The following is a 17,600-nucleotide window of genomic DNA, read 5'->3' as shown; positions in this document are numbered from 1 at the left end:
CACTGGAATGCTGGACATTCCTTTTAAATGATGAAGATTCCTTTTAAATGCACTGTACAATATTTTGTTTATAATTCTGGAAATTCAGGTGTCTCTGGTGGAAAACCAACTTTGGGAAAAGTTGTTAACGTGAATATGTGATTTGGCTTCTAATTTTAATAATTTTTTTATTGAATAGAAACTAGAAGTTGGCCTCATTTGGCTGAAACTTTCACTGTTACACTCAGCAGGAAGAAAAGATCATCATGGCAACAGATATGAGGGGAATGCTCATGGAATTTTTTTAAAAAAATCATGATTATTCTTTTATTGAGGTATATAAAAATTGTCCCTGCTTTGGATTTTTATTTGGATATTTGGTTTTCAGTTTTATTTTTCTCGTCACTGTGGTATGTGGTATAGCAGGGCTATTCCTGAAAACAAATTTGCAATAGAAGTTTCTAGTGTTGAGCTTCTTTGCCCTAATTAAGAGTTTGTTGAGGGGTCCTTCAGTTCCCCAAACCCTGAACCTCTAGAAAATGATAACATACATCTCTAGAAAAAAGTTAGAGTTGTTTTTGATATGGCCCTGGAATGCTTATTGTATTCAGTGAAAAAAATGAGAGCAAGGAAAAAAAAAAGTAAAAGGCCATATTTCATATAGATAATGCAAACTTTTCTTATCTTCCCACACAATGTGCTCGTAGGAAACTACAGTGGTATGAAAGATGTGGTTTTCCAGGCTATTTATTTGTTCTGTTAATGCCTGCAAAACAAAAAGCTTTAAAATAAAATAATAGTTAATTTAATTCTTAAAACCCAGACAAACAGAAAATTTCCAATTGCTATGTATTAAAGTAGACCATATAAGGATGAAAGAAATAGTGGGGGAGAGTTCATGCATTAATAATTTTATTTAGACTGCCTAAGGCACTGTGAAATGGTGAAGGGGGCATGGAGGTATTTGGTCACAATATTTGGGCTTGGTGAACTTGGAGTTCTTTTCCAACCTGAATGATTCTGTGACAGCAAACCCAGTGTGATGGTGGATCTCTCCAGGCAGTGAGGAGGATGAGTGAGGGACAGCCACACAGCAGCTCCCTGTATTTCTCAGTATCTGTTTGAGGGGACCCTGCCCCTGTGGGCAGCTCTGGAGGCAGCTCTGGAGTGCTGTGTCCAGCTCTGGCTCCTCAGCACAGCAGGGCCAGGGAGCTCCTGGAGCGGGGCCAGCGGAGGCTGCGCAGCTGAGGAAGGGCCTGGAGCATCTTGGTGCCCAGGAAAGGCTGAGGGAGCTGGGGCTGCTCAGCCTGGAGAGGAGCCCCAGCTGAGAGGGGCCCTCAGGCCTGGCTGGCCCTGGCTGCAGGGAGGGCTCCCAGCAGGGCCCAGCCTCTGCTCCGGGGGCCCAGCAATGGCACCAGAGCCACGGGCAGGGCCTGATGGCAGCAATTCCCCCTGGCCAGGAGGCACAACTTCTTCCCTGGGCAGTGCCCAGCCCTGAACACATTGGCCAGAGAGGCTGTGGGCTCTCCTGCCTGGGGCTGTGCCAGAGCTGTGTGCACACAATGCTGTGCCCTGGGAATTCCATCCTTGTCCATATGGATGAAAAGGCTCAGGGAGTGCTGTGCTCTCGGTCCTTCCCCATGGTGCTGAGATGTTTGGCCTTGCAGTTGAACTCCTCAGGGTCAACACGAAGCTGCTGCTGGAGGAAAACCCAGTGTTGTAGACGTGTCCTTTAGGGGCTTCACCTGATTTGAGATCTGTGAAATGCTTCGCTGTTCTCACCTCCCTTTGTCGGCCTAGTCTGTGCTGGGGTAATTAGAGCCTCTAATGAGCTCCAGTGTAGGTCCTTTGAAGTCGACAAATGTGTAATTTTTACCATAAGATGGGAAATAGAATTTCCCTCAGCTTGCTCTTGTCTTTAATTTACAGATGATTTTTTGTTGGGATTTATGTGTAAAAAAATACACCTCAAAAAACAAAATAAACCAGTAATACCTGTGTATTTATGTCCTGTTTTGAGTCCAGAATGTGATTAGAAGGTACCATTTCAGACAAATGTGGTTTGGCTGGGCTGCGCATCAGAGGAGCCTCTTAAGTCTGTAAAATTGTGGGCAATCTCAGATAGTCCTGCATGGTGAATTAGGAAGGAGAATGCTTGTCTCTTTTCTCACTGAGTCAATGAGGCTCTTGGAAAATTTAAAAATAAAATCTCTTCCTAATGAACTTTTATTTCCATGTGCTTTAAAGGGGATAGTGGTTTTCTGCTGTTTAATGTAGAAAACCTGATTGATCCTAAGAGTCATCACATGTTGTGATCATGCTTTTATGTATTTTAAGGCTACACTTATGCATTTGCTAGCTCTGCTTGTGCTGCTTGATATCTTTGAACTTCTTTTTTGAGTAAACCAACAAACTCTTACTTATTTTCTTTCGTTATTCTGCTCTGCTTCCTTTGATGACTCTAAACCTTTGACTCCAGACTGGCAATATGAGGGTAAGATGGCAAAATATGACTTCCTGAACATTGCTCGTCTGCTTTTCATTTGTGTTCTCCTTAGAGTTATTAAAATTCCATTCACTAAGTAGACCCTTTTTGTTGCAATTAAATTCAAATTATGTTTGTTTCTGTTGTGAAACTTTAATTATTATTTATACCTTTTAATCATGCCTTTGTTATTTCTTTGGTTTAAATTACCATCATATTCCCTGTGTCCTGACAGACACTGAGATTCCTGGTGGGATCTCTAGAGCAAGACACAAACAGATTCATTAGTGTAGCCATCCAACTGCATCGTAGTAACAACAATCTTTCCCTGGGAGGGTGGGCAGGCCCTGGCACAGGGTGCCCAGAGCAGCTGTGGCTGCCCCTGGATCCCTGGAAGTGTCCAAGGCCAAGTTGGATGGAGCTTGGAGCAAACTGGGATAGTGGAAGGTGTCCCTGCCCGTGTGGAGGGCAGGGAATGAGATGGGCTTTAGGGTCCCTTCCAACCCAAAACGTTCCAGGATTCTGTGATTTGAGGGGTATGTGTTCATGACATGCAAAGTAAGAGGAAAAAACATACAACGTTTTTGGTGTTCAAGTGTTTTAAATATGTATCATACCTGACATCTTTTGTCATCACATCCTCCCTTGCTTTACAAAGTTTCTCTGAGTAAGGGATAAGCAAACAGCTCTGATTTTGAACCTTTGTGAGTGTAACTTTACTATCATTTGTAGCTCATATCGGCATCACACTTAAGGGAATACTTGCCTTCAGCATGCCAAATATGCTGACTTTAAAAAAAAACGTTACTGCAAAACCCCTGAGATCCTACTTTTGGAATGAGAAATAACTCTTTTTTTCATCTTTATAGATTGCAAGTTGGCCAGAGCAGGTCCTCCAGCCACAATAGTTCCCATTGACGAGGAGAGTCGCAACGGTGAGTGCCCCACAGTTATTTAGAACACAAATTATTTATAACCAGTCTTTAAGGCCCTTGTTGCAAATAGACTTTCTTAATTTTTCTTAAGTCAGTGTGATGGTACCAGAAGGCAAAGTTCTGATCAGTATTTGATTTTGTTCAGGTAAAGCTGAAATTTTACTCTGCATTATGAAAGGTGTGTAAACAATGTGATCTTCTGAATTTCCCACATGGTTTTTGGAAGGTTGCTTGTTGGTTTCCTCAAAGTTTAAGAACATGAATTTATGGACACTTTATTTCATTTCTGAAATGAAAGAACTTGGTTGTAGTAATGGAAATTTCAAAAGAAAATGAATGTCCCCTTTTTTCAGTATTTTTATTCTCCTGACAAATCATAGAGTCCTCAGATTGTTGATCTGTGGTCTAAGCATTGCATTTATGCAGAGTCTTATGATGGGGTGAAGTGCTTTACCCTGTTACAATCAGCTGTTACTCCTGAGAGAAAGTTACTGTTCTTGCTTTTTATTCTGTGTGTTTAGGGTTTTGGGTTTTTTTAACCTTGCAAGCTGTGCCTGTTTTTGTGCTGTGTGTGGTTATGGTTTATCAGATATGGGTGCTTGAGATGGTGAATAAAGCCAGGTAATGCTGGTGGAACCTCTCTGCTGTTATTTCGGGAGGAATTCCTTGTTGGAGTTGCTCAAAGTCAGAGGGATAAATGCATTTATAGATAAAACTCCTCAATAAACAAATTGTTAACACACCTGTGTGATGAAAAGCGCTGGTACCGTGGTGGCTGTTAAAACTAGGCTCTTTTCCCTCTTCCTGGGATGATTTTCCCTGCAGTCATGAGTGTCCAAAGGAGGGCTACGATGATGGATGTGCTCTTTGAATCAGATGTGTTGGTTCTTGGCAAGTTGCTACTGTATCCTGATGTGTTCCAGCTTCAGCTTGCTCAGTTTTGGTGGAATGACCCCCTTAGCTGAGATAGTTTGGCTGCCAGAGCTTGTCTCTTGTAGCCTTTAATCCTTCCTACTCATTAGAAATAAATCTGTACTAACAGCAAGGGGTTATAAATTAATCCAAACCAACTTTGCCACCCAAAAAACCCTGTGAAAACCTTTAGAAAGAGAGGTTGAAGTTGTGGATTCCTCATCCCTGCAAGTGTCCGAGGCCAGACTCAACAGGTCTTGGAGCAGCCTGATCTAGTCAGAGGTGTCTCAGTCCACAGCAAAGGAATTGGAATGAGATGAGCTTTGAAGCCCCTTCCAACCTAACTCAGTCTGTGATGTAAAAGTTAATAATGAATGCATGGTGTTCTACATTTCTAGTGGCCGAGCTTTATATTGGGATTTCCAAGAGATGCAGAAATAAAAATCCAACTGACTTTGTTCTAGCCTATACAAATATGTCTCTAGCTCACTTAAAGTGTGAAATCCCATCCTTACTTTAGTTCTTGCATGGCACTGTTACTTCCAAGGGTCTGTTGTTGAAGTTGGAATGGCTTTTCTAAGGTTTTGGGATGAAGATCTCAAAACAGTGGCTGGGACTTTTTATTCCACCATTGCATGTTGTCATTGTGTTCTGGCAACACAATAAACAGAAAATCATATTCTTTAGAAATAGATATTTAGTTCCATTGTGCCATGGCACATTGAGCTCAATCATTCCTAATTCACAGGAAGTCAGAGACCAGCAAATCTCACAGAATAAAAACATTTTCTCAAATAACTGTTGCTTGTTTTCATAGTCAGGCACACAGGTACCGTGCCTGACCTTTAAAGATCTTCTTGAGATCAGCAAAGATGTTAAGATTTGACAGTTTCCCGCCATGGGATGAATATCTCTCTATACCAAGTAATTTAGGTACAATAGTAAATTACATTATAATTGTGCTCATGTGAGCAATCCTGGAAGGAGTGAATGTGACCTTTCTTACGAATAAATGAATTATTTTATGATTTTTTCCCTGTGTTGAACTGAATTGGGTGATAGTATTTCAGATCCTATTAACAGCAAAACTGAATTTTTCTGGATGATTTTTATAGGCAGAGAGTTATTTTCGCCCATGGATTTATTTTTATTTAATTGCTGGATTTGAATTGTTTTAAAGAGACTTGTTTTAAAGACTGGCTAAGCCTTATTTCTAGGTCAGACTTTCTCATTGCCAGTGTACCCCAAGTTTCTGGAGGCCTACATGTGGAGCCGTCCTTTTTCCTTTCAGATGAACAGCCTGAAATTCTCAAGGGCTTCGAATCTTTGGGCAGGGTTTTTGATGGAAAGTGCACTTTTGGGAAAGGACTTCTACAAGGCAAGATTTAAAGATTTAGAAATTAACTTAGAATGTTGAAGAGAAAGCAGAAGCTGGGGTAGAGGAAACAAGCAGACCAAAGTGTATTCCCCTAATGTGAGGACAAATAGGAACTGGCATCTTAATGCTCCATCCAGAATAAAAAAAAATTCCAGTTAGGAATGCTTTGTGTTATTTTCCATCCTAGAAAAATCAGTCAGTGTTGGTGTGGTTAGATTTTATTTTGGTGGGGTTTTTTCTCCCCATTTCCCTTATGATGGTGTGCGTGCTCTAATGAATAATGGGAGCAAATCCCAAAACCTCCTGCTCTCTTCCCTCCATGTTTCTTGGGGATGTCTGACACAAGGAAGTGCAGCTTTCATGGCTGTAGGTGGGTGTTATTTTTCCACCTTTTCATCTTCCTGTTCTCCCAGCAGTAGCCTTTCATCAGCCTGCCTTCCTGGGGAGGCAGAGGATGTGTGATCGTGCTACAAATCCCCTCCCATAACCCCCTGTGGGGAGGGACTCATGGGAAATAGGGCACAAAAATGCAGGAAACAAAGCTGTGGGGTTTTCCCCCCCTAATTCTGTTGGACCAATTTATTTGCAGGTTTTTTATATGTAATGCTGGAAGAACTGACCTCATTGCTGAGGCACATTGATGATTTCCATGCTGGTCCAAACTGGTTTAACTTGGTTTTCAGGGACAATCGACCAGGATTGAAGAAAGTGTCCCCAGAGCCACAAAATCTGTAGCCTCCCTCCAGAGTTGGTCTTAGGTGTGCTGATAAGGATGGGGAGTGATGCCTCTGAATATTCATTACTCAATTAAATGTTCAGTGACCACCAGGGCAGGCTGAAATTGAACTAATTAGCCCTAAGGAAGGAAGAGTCCTGCTATCCCAGGCATTTTGGCTAAGGGGAGAAGTTGTTTAGTAAAATCAACTCGGAAGGTTGCTGTGGCTGAGCACAGGTGTATCAAGAAGTGCATTCCTTAAAAGCTATGGCTTGATGTTCATTTCCTACTTTTTCATCCTGTTTCAGGAAGATGAATTAATGACTAGAAGGTGCTTCAGCCTTGGAGGACTTTTCCACCTAAATAATTCCATTATATTCTTGTATTGCCTTCATGAGCATCTCACTCTTTAATTTTAAATAAAAATATTTTCTCCTATTGCTTCCTATCATTCACAAATCAGCTGTATGAAGTCATCAGTTTTACCATTTCAAGGGGTTCTGATAACAGCATTTCCCAAGTTTGCAGTGCATGTGTAAGTCTAAAAAGACACCAGACTGTGATTTCGTCTTGATTTTTCTTATTTTTCCCATGAAGGCACTTTGAAGACTCTGCATTTTGCTTTTATATGTATTGTAGTGTTTCTATAATTGAAAAAATTCAAATTATTAGTTTATATGTTGTTATCATTCCTGTGAAATATTTCAAGGGAGGAAGTGCTTCAGTTGATTTTTAATCTAGTTCATGCCATTGTCTTTATGCCTCTCTGCCCGCACATAGATTTTCCCCACATGTTTAGACAATCTTACAGCTGCCTAAAGTGTTTATGAATGATTTTGGCCAGCTTTTGATCGTCCGTTTCAAATTTGTCTTCATGAACCCGGGATCTGGTTTGTCTGGCAGTGGAGATGTGGTGTGGTATGCAGATCTAAGGTATTGCAGACAATAAATAAACTTTGGAATTTAATCTGGCCACTTGTGGGCAGAGGGTCTAGGGCCAGTCTGGACATTCAGCTCAGGGTGCAGTCGAGGGTGATGATGTGATTTTAGTGATGAGTCTCAGCAGTATTTTGCTGAATCTCTGGGTGATGATGCTGTTCTGTGGTCATTAATCCCAGGTTTAAAATACTAGATTAGCCAGCAGTACAAATCTGAGCTGGATCGGGCCCAGGCCCATAATAACATCTGCTCAAATTAGGCCTGACTCTGAGGAGTTTATTCCAGCTTTGTGTTTTTATATAGGAAGAGAGGTGGTCCATTAGATATAATAGCTACCAGATTGAGTAACTTCTGTCAGAAGCTGTTACCCTTGTGGAATGCTCTGGACAAATTCTAACGGAAGGATTGGATTTGTATTGATTCATGTGCCCCATGTGGCTGCTGCTGGGGGCTGAACACTGTACTATGTCACAGGGCTGTGCAGGTCTGCTCCATTTCCTCATCCCTGGGCTCCTTTGGGAGCCTGGAGGTTTCCTGTGGATGTTGCTCTAAAAGGATAAGGACCTGGTAGTACTGTGGGTGACAGCTGGCCTTGCCCTGGCCCCCAGAAGCCCCCCATGCCCTGGGCTGAGCCCCAGTGTGGGCAGCAGGGGAGGGGGGGATTCTGCCCCTCTGTCCCTGTGCTCAGGTGAGACCCCACCTGCAGAGCTGCCCCAGCCCTGGGGCCCAGCACAGGAGGGACCTGGAGCTGCTGGAGAGAGAGTCATGGGGACGCCATGGAGCTGCCGTTCTGCTCTGCAGTGAGGCTAGGAGAGCTGGGGGTGCTCACCTGGAGAAGAAAAGGCTCCAGGGAGAGCTCAGAGCCATTTCCAGTGCCTAAAGGGGCTCTAGGAGAGCTGGAGAGGGACTGGGGACGAGGGATGGAGGGACAGGACACAGGGATAGGCTTCAGAGTGTCAGAGGGGAAATTTAGAATGGATGTTGAGAAGGAATTGTTCCCTGGGAGGGTGGGCAGGGCCTGGCACAGGGTGCCCAGAGCAGCTGTGGCTGCCCCTGGATCCCTGGAAGTGCCCAAGGCCAGGTTGGACTTAGGGGCTTGGAGCAGCCTGGGATAGTGGAAGGTGTCCCTGCCATGGCAGGGGTGGAACTAAATCAGCTTTCAGGTGCCTTCCAACCCAGACTCTGTGGTGCCGATAAGTACTGGCTCTAGGTTTGGATTGTTCAAAGCATTCCTGTGCTGTTTAGGAGTGTGCTGGTTAGACTTGGAGAAAGGGGTTAAATTGGGCTGTGGAAATCCTCTGGCAACAACGAACAATCCAGGAAAGTTTCTGCAGCAGGACTTCCTGCTGCTGCCTCCCTGGCTGGTGGGAAGCCTGTGATAGGGTGCAGGTGCCAAGGAATCAAGAGACACCCAACTGTAGTTGACTTCGTTTATTTTCCTAAATGCTCTGGTCCAAGAACTCTCCACAATTTCCTCCATAATTTACTCAGCTAATAAATAACTTCAGTGTGATGAAATATGGAATATTTTTACTTTTGTGTAGCATCTATTTATGTTTTTTCCCCATTTTTCATGTCAGCAGCTCATAGGTGTTGCTTCTCAACTCTGCCTCCAGGTGCTTCAATTAAAATGTACACGAGGAAGTATTACTTCTTTCCTGACAATTTGATTTAGTTTTTAAATTCATGAGATGGGAAAAGAGGACAAAATTTATGGAAATTATTTTTGTTCCATTCCAGCCTGTTTGTTCATTTCTGCTTCGAAATGATGTGTTCTCCAGATACGTGTATTAAGGATTTCATTGGGAAGTAATGAATCAGTTCAGTGTCTAACACTGTTTTGATGCCATGGATTTAAATTCTCATGTTCTTCATGTAGGACAAATGTGTAAAGACTGAGGAAGCTGTAAAATGAATTGCTGTATTATTCTACTTCTATTTATCAGCACATCAGCAGTGGGTGGTACTTAAGCAGAGCTGTTGATAAAGCTCTCTGCAATTCTTCTCTTTCAGTTATTTTTCTTAAATTTTGTTTTAAAAAATATAAAAGCAAAGTTTCAAAAAGCAGAAGCTAATTTGGGATGAAAGTAGTAGAAAAAGTTGTCCTTTTAGAAACTGATTAATTCTTAAGGGTAGAAAATAGGGATAGAGTTGGCAATATTTAATCATTTTTGTACTGTCGGCTGTCTGGACAAATTTGCTAACCTGTTGTTGGTGCACTTGGGAGAGGTGGAGCAGAGGTCCTTAAATTAACTTCAGGGATGAGAGACAGAAATGATGTTTCAGTGGCAAAAATTAGTAATTAACTCCATTTTGAGGTAGTGGTAATTGTTGTGGATCACTATTCTGCTCTGTAATGCCAAGGCCTTTTCAAAATGTGTTGGGATTTCCTTTTTTAATGGAAATTCTCCTAAGAGTGACTGGAATTTTTCTGAACAGCTCATCTATGACAGTTTGAGTAGTCAGAATAAATTATTCAAATTGTGGTACGTGATCCATTCATATTCCCAGGTTGTCTATTTACCTTTGCCAATAAAGAGCTTCATTAGTTCCTCTAATTATTTCTTCCATATAGTTTTGCAACATCAAATGTTGTTTCAGTAGCGATGCTTTTTGATTGTCTTCTCAGTCCCAGTAAAGCAGTGCAAGAATCGGAGGATCTGATACATTTTAAGGCTTTTTAAAATCAGTTTTGCTCCAGGGAGATGATGGTTGTGATTGGTGCCCAGAGCTGCAATGTGCTTTCCAAGTGTTTTGGTATTGCTTTAATTTTGGGGTGTAAAGCAGAGCCCAAAGCAGGGTTGGTAAGTCTGGGCGTGGCTGCTCCAACCAGCTCCCAGGAAAGGTCAGCCTGGGTCTGTTGTCCCATGGCAATGATTCCCACAGAGCTGTCCCAGTTCTCAAAGCTCAGGTTTCCTCTCGTGCCATTAGCAAAGGTGTGACACTGATGTCAGAGAAAATGGATCTTCTGCTTCCTGAGGAATGGTCTTTCATGTGAATTCTTTATCAAACTACGCAGTTCTTACCCTGCAGCTCAGAATCCATTTGTCCTGACTCTCTCAGCACTGGTGAGCTCTCTGGGCAGGTGCTCTCTTTCCAAAATTCACAACTTTACTGGTTCTTGGATGGAGGACCTGCTCAGTCAGGACTCTGCTTTTTGGACCTGCTGGGGCTCTGCTGAGCCAACTCAGCTCTCAAAATTCACCTTTGCTCAGCTGAGTCCTGTGTAGGAATCCCAGACTGGTTTGTGTTTGAAGGGACCTTAACGCCCATCCAGTCCCACCATCTGCCATGTGCAGGGACACCTTCCACTATCCCAGGTGGCTCCAAGTCCTGTCCAGCCTGGCCTTGGGATCCAGGGGCAGCCACAGCTCCTCTGGGCACCCTGTGCCAGGATCTGCCCACCCTCCCAAGGAAGAGTTTCTTTCCAATATCCCATCTGAATGATTGGAGCCATGTCAGTTATTTTCCAAGTCCAGTTAACACCAGGAGACACATACATCAATGTGATGGGCCCCCCAAACTGTCTCCTTTTGTCTCTTTGTCAAAAGAATTCCCCACCTTCTCTTGTTGGGAAAGGAAGTGTTTGATTGAAATGGACAAAACTACACTAAAAATGAGACATGCCAAAGGGCTGTGGAAGTGCTGGAAGAGGGAAGGTTTGCATGCAAGTCCTGTTGCAGTACTTAGTGAGCAGGATGCAAAGAGTGGTGTCCAGGAAGAGGGTGGGCCTCTCCCTGCTTCCCTCTGGAGCACAGCAGGGATATAAAGAATTGATAGAAGATCCTGAAAGTGAGAAGCTGAGTCATTGTGGCATGTGTACAGGGCAGAAGTTCATCCTTGTGTTCAGGTGGAACTTCCTGAGCATCAGTTCCTGCCCATTCCTCTGGTGCCATTGCTGGGCCCCCAGAGCAGAGTCTGGTCCATGTCCAGAGAGGCTGTGGGGTTTCCTCCCTGGGGATATTCCAGACCCATTTGAACACAATGCTGTGCCCTGTGCTCTGGGATGGCCCTGCTGGAGCAGGGAGGTGGCACTGTGCTCCTTTCAGCCTGAGCCATCCTGAGATTCTGCATCTCTTTGGGAGGTGCCTGAGAATCTTGGGAAGTTTGTCCCCCAGGACAAAATTTCCATTACTTTTCTGAGATGCTTTCTGTAAGCCAGGCATGCTTTTGAAAAATTACTTCCTTCCAAGGAAACCTCACCTAAATTTCCATTTAAAGTGATGATATAACCCCAGTCTCTTTTCACACCTGGGTGAGCAGGTATGGCTTTACATTTCCCATTCCTCAACATGTGTCTGGATGTGGCACTGGGAGCATGGATCTGGACCAGGTGATTAATGAGCTGTCCTCAGTGTTTTCATAACCCTTCAAACTCTTCCCCAAAAAAGGGGGGAGGGGAAGGAGAAAACATGGGGGGAAAAATTTCTTTATAATGGTTATGTCCCAGCTTCCTTTAATTGCACTAATTTTATGTTGATCTTAAAATGGTGGATAACTGCTTAGTAATTCATGGATAATACGTTTCTCCCTCATATTCCCTGTGTTTTTAAGCAGATTCCTCCAAAACATCAGAGTTTTTCTCTTTATTCCAATTTTGAATCACTAATAAGAATCACACTTAAGTTATTGCTTGTTTTGAACAGCAGAGTGCTTGGAACAGTAAAATAATTCAAAAAATTGATGGATTTCAAAGCCCTACTTGGCTGAAACATAAATTACATTTGTTGGTTTATTTTGTTACACAGTCTCATGTGAAAGCTCCTTGTATCCTTTTAGATTTTCAAAGTCATGCTAATCAAGCCAAATGTTCTGCTCCATGGCTCTGAGAGATTTTTTCTCCTTTATTCAACTGTCATTTTTCATCATCACTCTGCTATTCCACATTTTTATCCTATTGACACAATTGTTTAGGAACATAGAGCCTGATTAAAATAAATCATTAAGTCTGGATCTCATGGCTATCTCTAAGTTATACCATTACCTCAATCCTAGGGATCATTTTCTCTTTCTGATAAACTCGTTTTTTTCTGGAGATGTTTGAGGTAGTTGTCTGGAGGGGCAAATTAACCCTTTTTGTTTAACCAAGGCCGAGTGATGATGCTACACTGGGATGAGGGCAGCCCCTGGGATCGATCCAGGCAGGGGATGAGCAGCTGGAGCAGCCCTGGAGAAGGACCTGGGGGTGCTGGGGGTGAGAGCTGGGACCCAGAACCACCCCCGTGCCCTGGGCTGAGCCCCAGTGTGAGCAGCAGGGGAGGGGGGGATTCTGCCCCTCTGTCCCTGTGCTCAGGTGAGACCCCACCTGCAGAGCTGCCCCAGCCCTGGGGCCCAGCACAGGAGGGACCTGGAGCTGCTGGAGAGAGTCATGGGGACGCCATGGAGCTGCCGTTCTGCTCTGCAGTGAGGCTAGGAGAGCTGGGGGTGCTCACCTGGAGAAGAGAAGGCTCCAGGGAGACCTCAGAGCCATTTCCAGTGCCTAAAGGGGCTCCAGGAGAGCTGGAGAGGGACTGGGGACAAGGGATGGAGGGACAGAATGCAGGGAATGGCTTCCCACTGCGAGAGGGCAGGGATAGATGAGATATTGGGAAGGAATTGTTCCCTGGGAGGGTGGGCAGGCCCTGGCACAGGGTGCCCAGAGCAGCTGTGGCTGCCCCTTCATCCCTGGAAGTGTCCAAGGCCAGGTTGGACTTTGGGGCTTGGAGCAGCCTGGGATAGTGGAAGGTGTCTCTGCCCATGGCAGGGGATGGAACTACATTATCTTTGAGTTCCTTTCCAACCTGAACCATTCCATGATTCCATGAATATTTTACCAAGTTTTTGCTGAAATATGTATTAGTTCTTTTCAGAAGAATAATTATACGTTGCTGCTACTAGGCATAAAATTTTATTTCTCAGGATGGTTTATGAGCCCAATGAAAAACCTGGCACATGTTGCTTCTGAAATGCACTGCTGAGCATTCATGTTGGGCCTATTATTTTGTCACTTTCACAACAGGTGAAGTTTAAAAAAGCAGTTCTGTGACAAATTATCTTCCATGCAAGGAATTAATAGTTTTTAGAAAGGGCATCCCTGAGGAAAGCAGCAGCAGGGAGAACCACGTCACTTTTCAAGTGTGTCTGTGTGTTTTGATAGTTTTTGTTTCTTTTACTTTTTTTTTTCTTTTTTCCTTGGTTATTAATGCCATTTCCCTTCACATGTAGCTCCACACCCTCTGTTTGATGCATCCAAGTCTTCCCAATAATTCGTCCCAGCATACAAAGGGCTGGGGGAGAGAATGCAGTGCTGGCCTGAGATGTGTCCCATGGGCTTTCTTCCCCTCTCTGGTGGAAAATCCTCAAGTCTGATGAGGAGAAGACAGCTCAGGGGCATCTTCTTGCTCTCCACAACTCCCTGACATGAGGGGACAGCCAGGGAGGGAACAGGGACAGGATATGGGGTAATTGCCTCAAGCTGTGCCTGTATTGAGGTTGGGTATTGGGAAAACTCCTCCCTGATTGTCCAGCCCCAGCACAGCTGTCCAGGGCAGTGGCAAATCCACCCATCCCCAGAGGAATGTCGCAGCTGCATGGATGTGACACTTGGGGACACGGGTTAGTGGTGGCCTTGGCGGTGCTGAGTTAAGGGTTCAACTCAAAGGTCTCAGAGGTATCTTCCAGCATTAATGATCTGTGATTTTCACCGGGTTGTTCCCTCTGTCAACACATTTGCGTCTCATTTGTTTACAAACAAAAATCTTACTGAGTCTCTTTGGGGATTCTTTTGAGAATGATGGTCCCTCACTGCAATTAGCTGTTGAATGTCCTAATTTCTTTCTAAATTCTGTGGCCTGTGAGTTGCTCTTCCTACCTGTCAAAGGTCACATTTTATCTATTTCCCTTTCCAGAATTACCTCTGCTTGCCCCACAGATCAGAGAATCCTGGGTAATTCCCTTCTGGATTTGTCTGAGTCTCCTGTGGTGTCTCCAGCCATGGAAATGTCCAAGGCCAGGTTGGGTGGGGCTTGGAGCAACCCGGGGTTATGGAAGGTGTCCATGGCAGGGGGTGGAACAAGAGGGGTGTCCTTTCCAACCCAAGCCACTCCATGATGTGGTGGCTGTATCTGAACAAGAGGCATATATCTAGCTCCAGATCCTTTAGCAGCTAATTTGAGGCAAAATTTGCATTATCTGTCTTTTAGGATTAGAATTAATGAGATTTTTGTAAACTATATCTCATCAGATAGTAAGAAGTTTCCCAGTGAAGGAAGGAAAGAGGGTCACCAAATGGTTGATGTTTATGGTGTAGTTTTCTACGTACTCATGTTCTCCCCCTTGGGTTTTTGTGGGAAAGAAAAGGTTTGGGGTTTTTTTGGCTTTCTAAATTAGGTAAATGAATGTTACTTATTTACTAAAGAATTTTCTGGTGTTTATTTTTTACCCTTGATGTTTTTATAATATACATTAAGCCTGTTGTCCCACAGAGCCTGTTTCTCTGTGGGACCTCACGGCCCCAGTGGGCTGTCAGCACTCATCTCTCCAACGGGAATGTCCTTGGAAGCATTCCTTCCCTTGCCTTGTCCTTGCCTTCCCTTGGCCATGAAGGATTGCACTTCATTTCTCCCACTTCTCTTGTAATAAAAGCAAAGCTCTGGTCTAAAAAATCTTATGTTTTCCCCAACATTCAGCTGTGTTCCACTGAATTTTTCCAGCCTGGGAATACCAGGATCTGCATTTCCCTCTAAGCTGTGTGTGCAGCAGGATGGGGGAGTTCTTTGCTGGGGATCCACAGGCTGGGCTCATCCTCCTGTGCTTGCTCCAGGCTTCTGGGAGGGATTTCCTGCTTCACCTCCACCTGCCATGAGATGCTGAGGGACTGCCCTGGGTTATAAAAACCCTTTCAAATCCCATCAGTATCAACTCATAATGTTTTAATGTGTTAAATTTTAACATGTTAAATGTGTTAAGCGACCATATGGGGTTTGTTTCATGCTTTTGTTCAGCATTAATGCTCCTGCCGAAGCCCCTCCAGGCACTTAATTAATCTCAGTGGCAAGAAAGCATTTCTTCTGAAGGTGTGCTGTTACCATGGGTGTTCATTCCTTCCACCTTTCTCACTGGGGGCTCTGGTTTTTAAGGATCTATGGCTGAGAGGAGCTGAAGGGGAAGGATATGCTGCTTTTCTTTGGTAGCGTAGTTTGAGGGTGGGCCTGAATGATGATGATGTCTATTAAAAAAATAAATAGAAGAGAACAAAAAAAAAACAAAAGAAAGGACAAAAAAAATTAAATAGAAAAGTTTGGTAACAGTGGCATGAAATACATATTTCCCTAAGAAGAATTCTTAGAATCATAAAATTCATAGGATCATTAAGATGGGGGAATGCCTCCTTGTTTAATCAGTGTTCTCACAGAGCTCTCAGATTATTGAGATGTTATTTTTCCCCCTTGGAATGTCATATGATACCAGTTAAAACAGCTTGCTGCTATTCCAGTTATTTTATTAACAACATCTCAGGCAAACCACAGGTTTTGATCTGTGAAACTCTGTGAAAGGCACTTATAAAGCACCTTTCTTTGCCCAGGCTCTGCCCCTGGAGCACAGGCTTTTTGTTCAGGTCCCTGGGGACCAGGGCTGGTTGGATATTAAGTGTTAAAGATCTGGCAGTGCTGTTTCTTGCCTGTTGTTAAGCTCTCTCATGCATTATTTATCAAACAGCAGGTGAAGACTTCAACCTTTTTATGATAATTGATAGTGGTTAGAATACAAGATTACAAACAGCTCCTGAGCACCAGTAAATGCCAGCACAGGAGGTGGATTGGCAGGACGTGTTTTTCATAGTTAATTCAAAATATATGAACCTTGTTGGGCCTCACTGGGTCAATGTGGAGGGGGTGAGGAGAAATAGGTGATAAAATTGTATATAAATAGCTTGTGTAGGGCACTGCCTGCTTTGTGCAGTGCTCATGCTAACTTCAGCGTGAGGTGACAGGACCAAAGACACCTTGTGTGGGCTCACAGCCTGTTCTGGATGATTTTTGTGCTTCCCTGGAACCCAGGATCCTCAGGGAGCTGTTCCCTCCATCACCTGGGGGGTTTAAGGTGGTTTTACTTGGGGTACAATTAGAAGTATCCCATAATAACCAGCTGCTCTGGGCACTTCCTTTGCTTGTGCCAGGTTTTGCCCAAGTCCTTGGCATGGTTGATGCCTGCTTGGAGTTCAGGTGTCAAAAAAGGGTGCTGGAAAGTTGTACTCCTGGTTTAGTAAGATTAAGCCCAACTTAAGTTAGTAAATTTTACCTGTTTATAACCAGACAAGGAATTGGGTGGTTGGGAAGTGTGAAATTTAGGATTTTTGCCTTTTAGTATCAACAGGCTTAAAAACGAAAGGAAACAGAAGCAAAAAAAAAACCACAAAAAAACCCCGTGAGCCGTTAATTCAGTTTGATAGAGCTGAAGCAGCTCCATATTGATGGCTCATTATTTTTAAATTGACTAAGGGTTTCCTTTCATTAATTCTTTATTCTGCAGACAGATGGGAAACGGTGGCTGCTTTTTTTCAAGGGCAATTTCACCCAACTGACAGCACATTGGAGCTTTGGGTTGGAATTTTTTTTACTGTTGAAATATGACATGGCATAGATTAAAAAAATAAAACAACAAAAGAGAAGATTCTTTTAATTAAAATGTGCTGCCTTGGTTTCGTTTAATTGTTTTTATAATTAGTGGCATGATCTCTGTTAATTTTCAGCTATCTGAAAACATGCCTGGTGGGTGTCAGATGTCTCTGCTGGATTAGTAAACATTAAAATACATTAAAACCACACATTTGCTCTGCCTTCAGTACTGATTTGCGCCGTCCTTCTCATTCAGCAGCCAGGCAGAGCCCTGAATATTTAGATATTGTTTTTATTAGGTCTAATTAGCATTTAAGAATAACGAGCATCCATGGAGTAGTTCTGTATATTCTGAGTTTTAGATGTTGGGCTAATTTTGGGTTTTGAGTGCTGTCTGTGAGGTTAAACCCAGAAAGGGAGAAGAAGGAAATAGCTGTGAGTCAAGCTAAGCCTCTCACCCTTCTCTGCCTCATCCCATCAAAGCCATCAGGGACTTAGGGAAGCAGAACACGCTTCCAGCTCCAGCCAGAATACAAACCTTGCTGTTAGGTGGGTGCAGGGATGAGCCTGAGAAGTGCAAAACGAAAAGTGCTGAATAAATTATCAAGTTGCTGCAACTTCACAATGTTTATTTTCCCAGTCATCACCATCATTGTTAATG

At 43.5% G+C, this 17,600-nt stretch overlaps 1 protein-coding gene across 5 annotated transcripts in view; it reads left to right on the top strand.

The window, feature by feature from the left end:
• The window catches only part of PCDH15 (protocadherin related 15), a 538,462-nt gene that overhangs the window by 292,795 nt on the left and 228,067 nt on the right, over positions 1-17,600 (top strand). For 3 of the 5 annotated variants that reach the window (XM_033515678.1, XM_033515674.1, XM_033515677.1), the window contains exon 5: positions 3,334-3,399. In XM_033515678.1, the coding sequence (XP_033371569.1) occupies positions 3,334-3,399 (66 nt within the window). Of the gene's footprint in view, positions 1-2,458; positions 2,474-3,333; positions 3,400-17,600 lie in introns of all 5 variants that reach the window. The other 2 variants (XM_033515676.1, XM_033515675.1) reach the window with 1 other exon arrangement.

The sequence above is a fragment of the Parus major genome, chromosome 6, assembly GCF_001522545.3.
Source record: "Parus major isolate Abel chromosome 6, Parus_major1.1, whole genome shotgun sequence".
NCBI classification, from domain to species: Eukaryota; Metazoa; Chordata; class Aves; order Passeriformes; family Paridae; genus Parus; species Parus major.
Note: the sequence above shows the minus strand (reverse complement) of the source record. Positions and strands in the feature narration are given on the sequence as shown.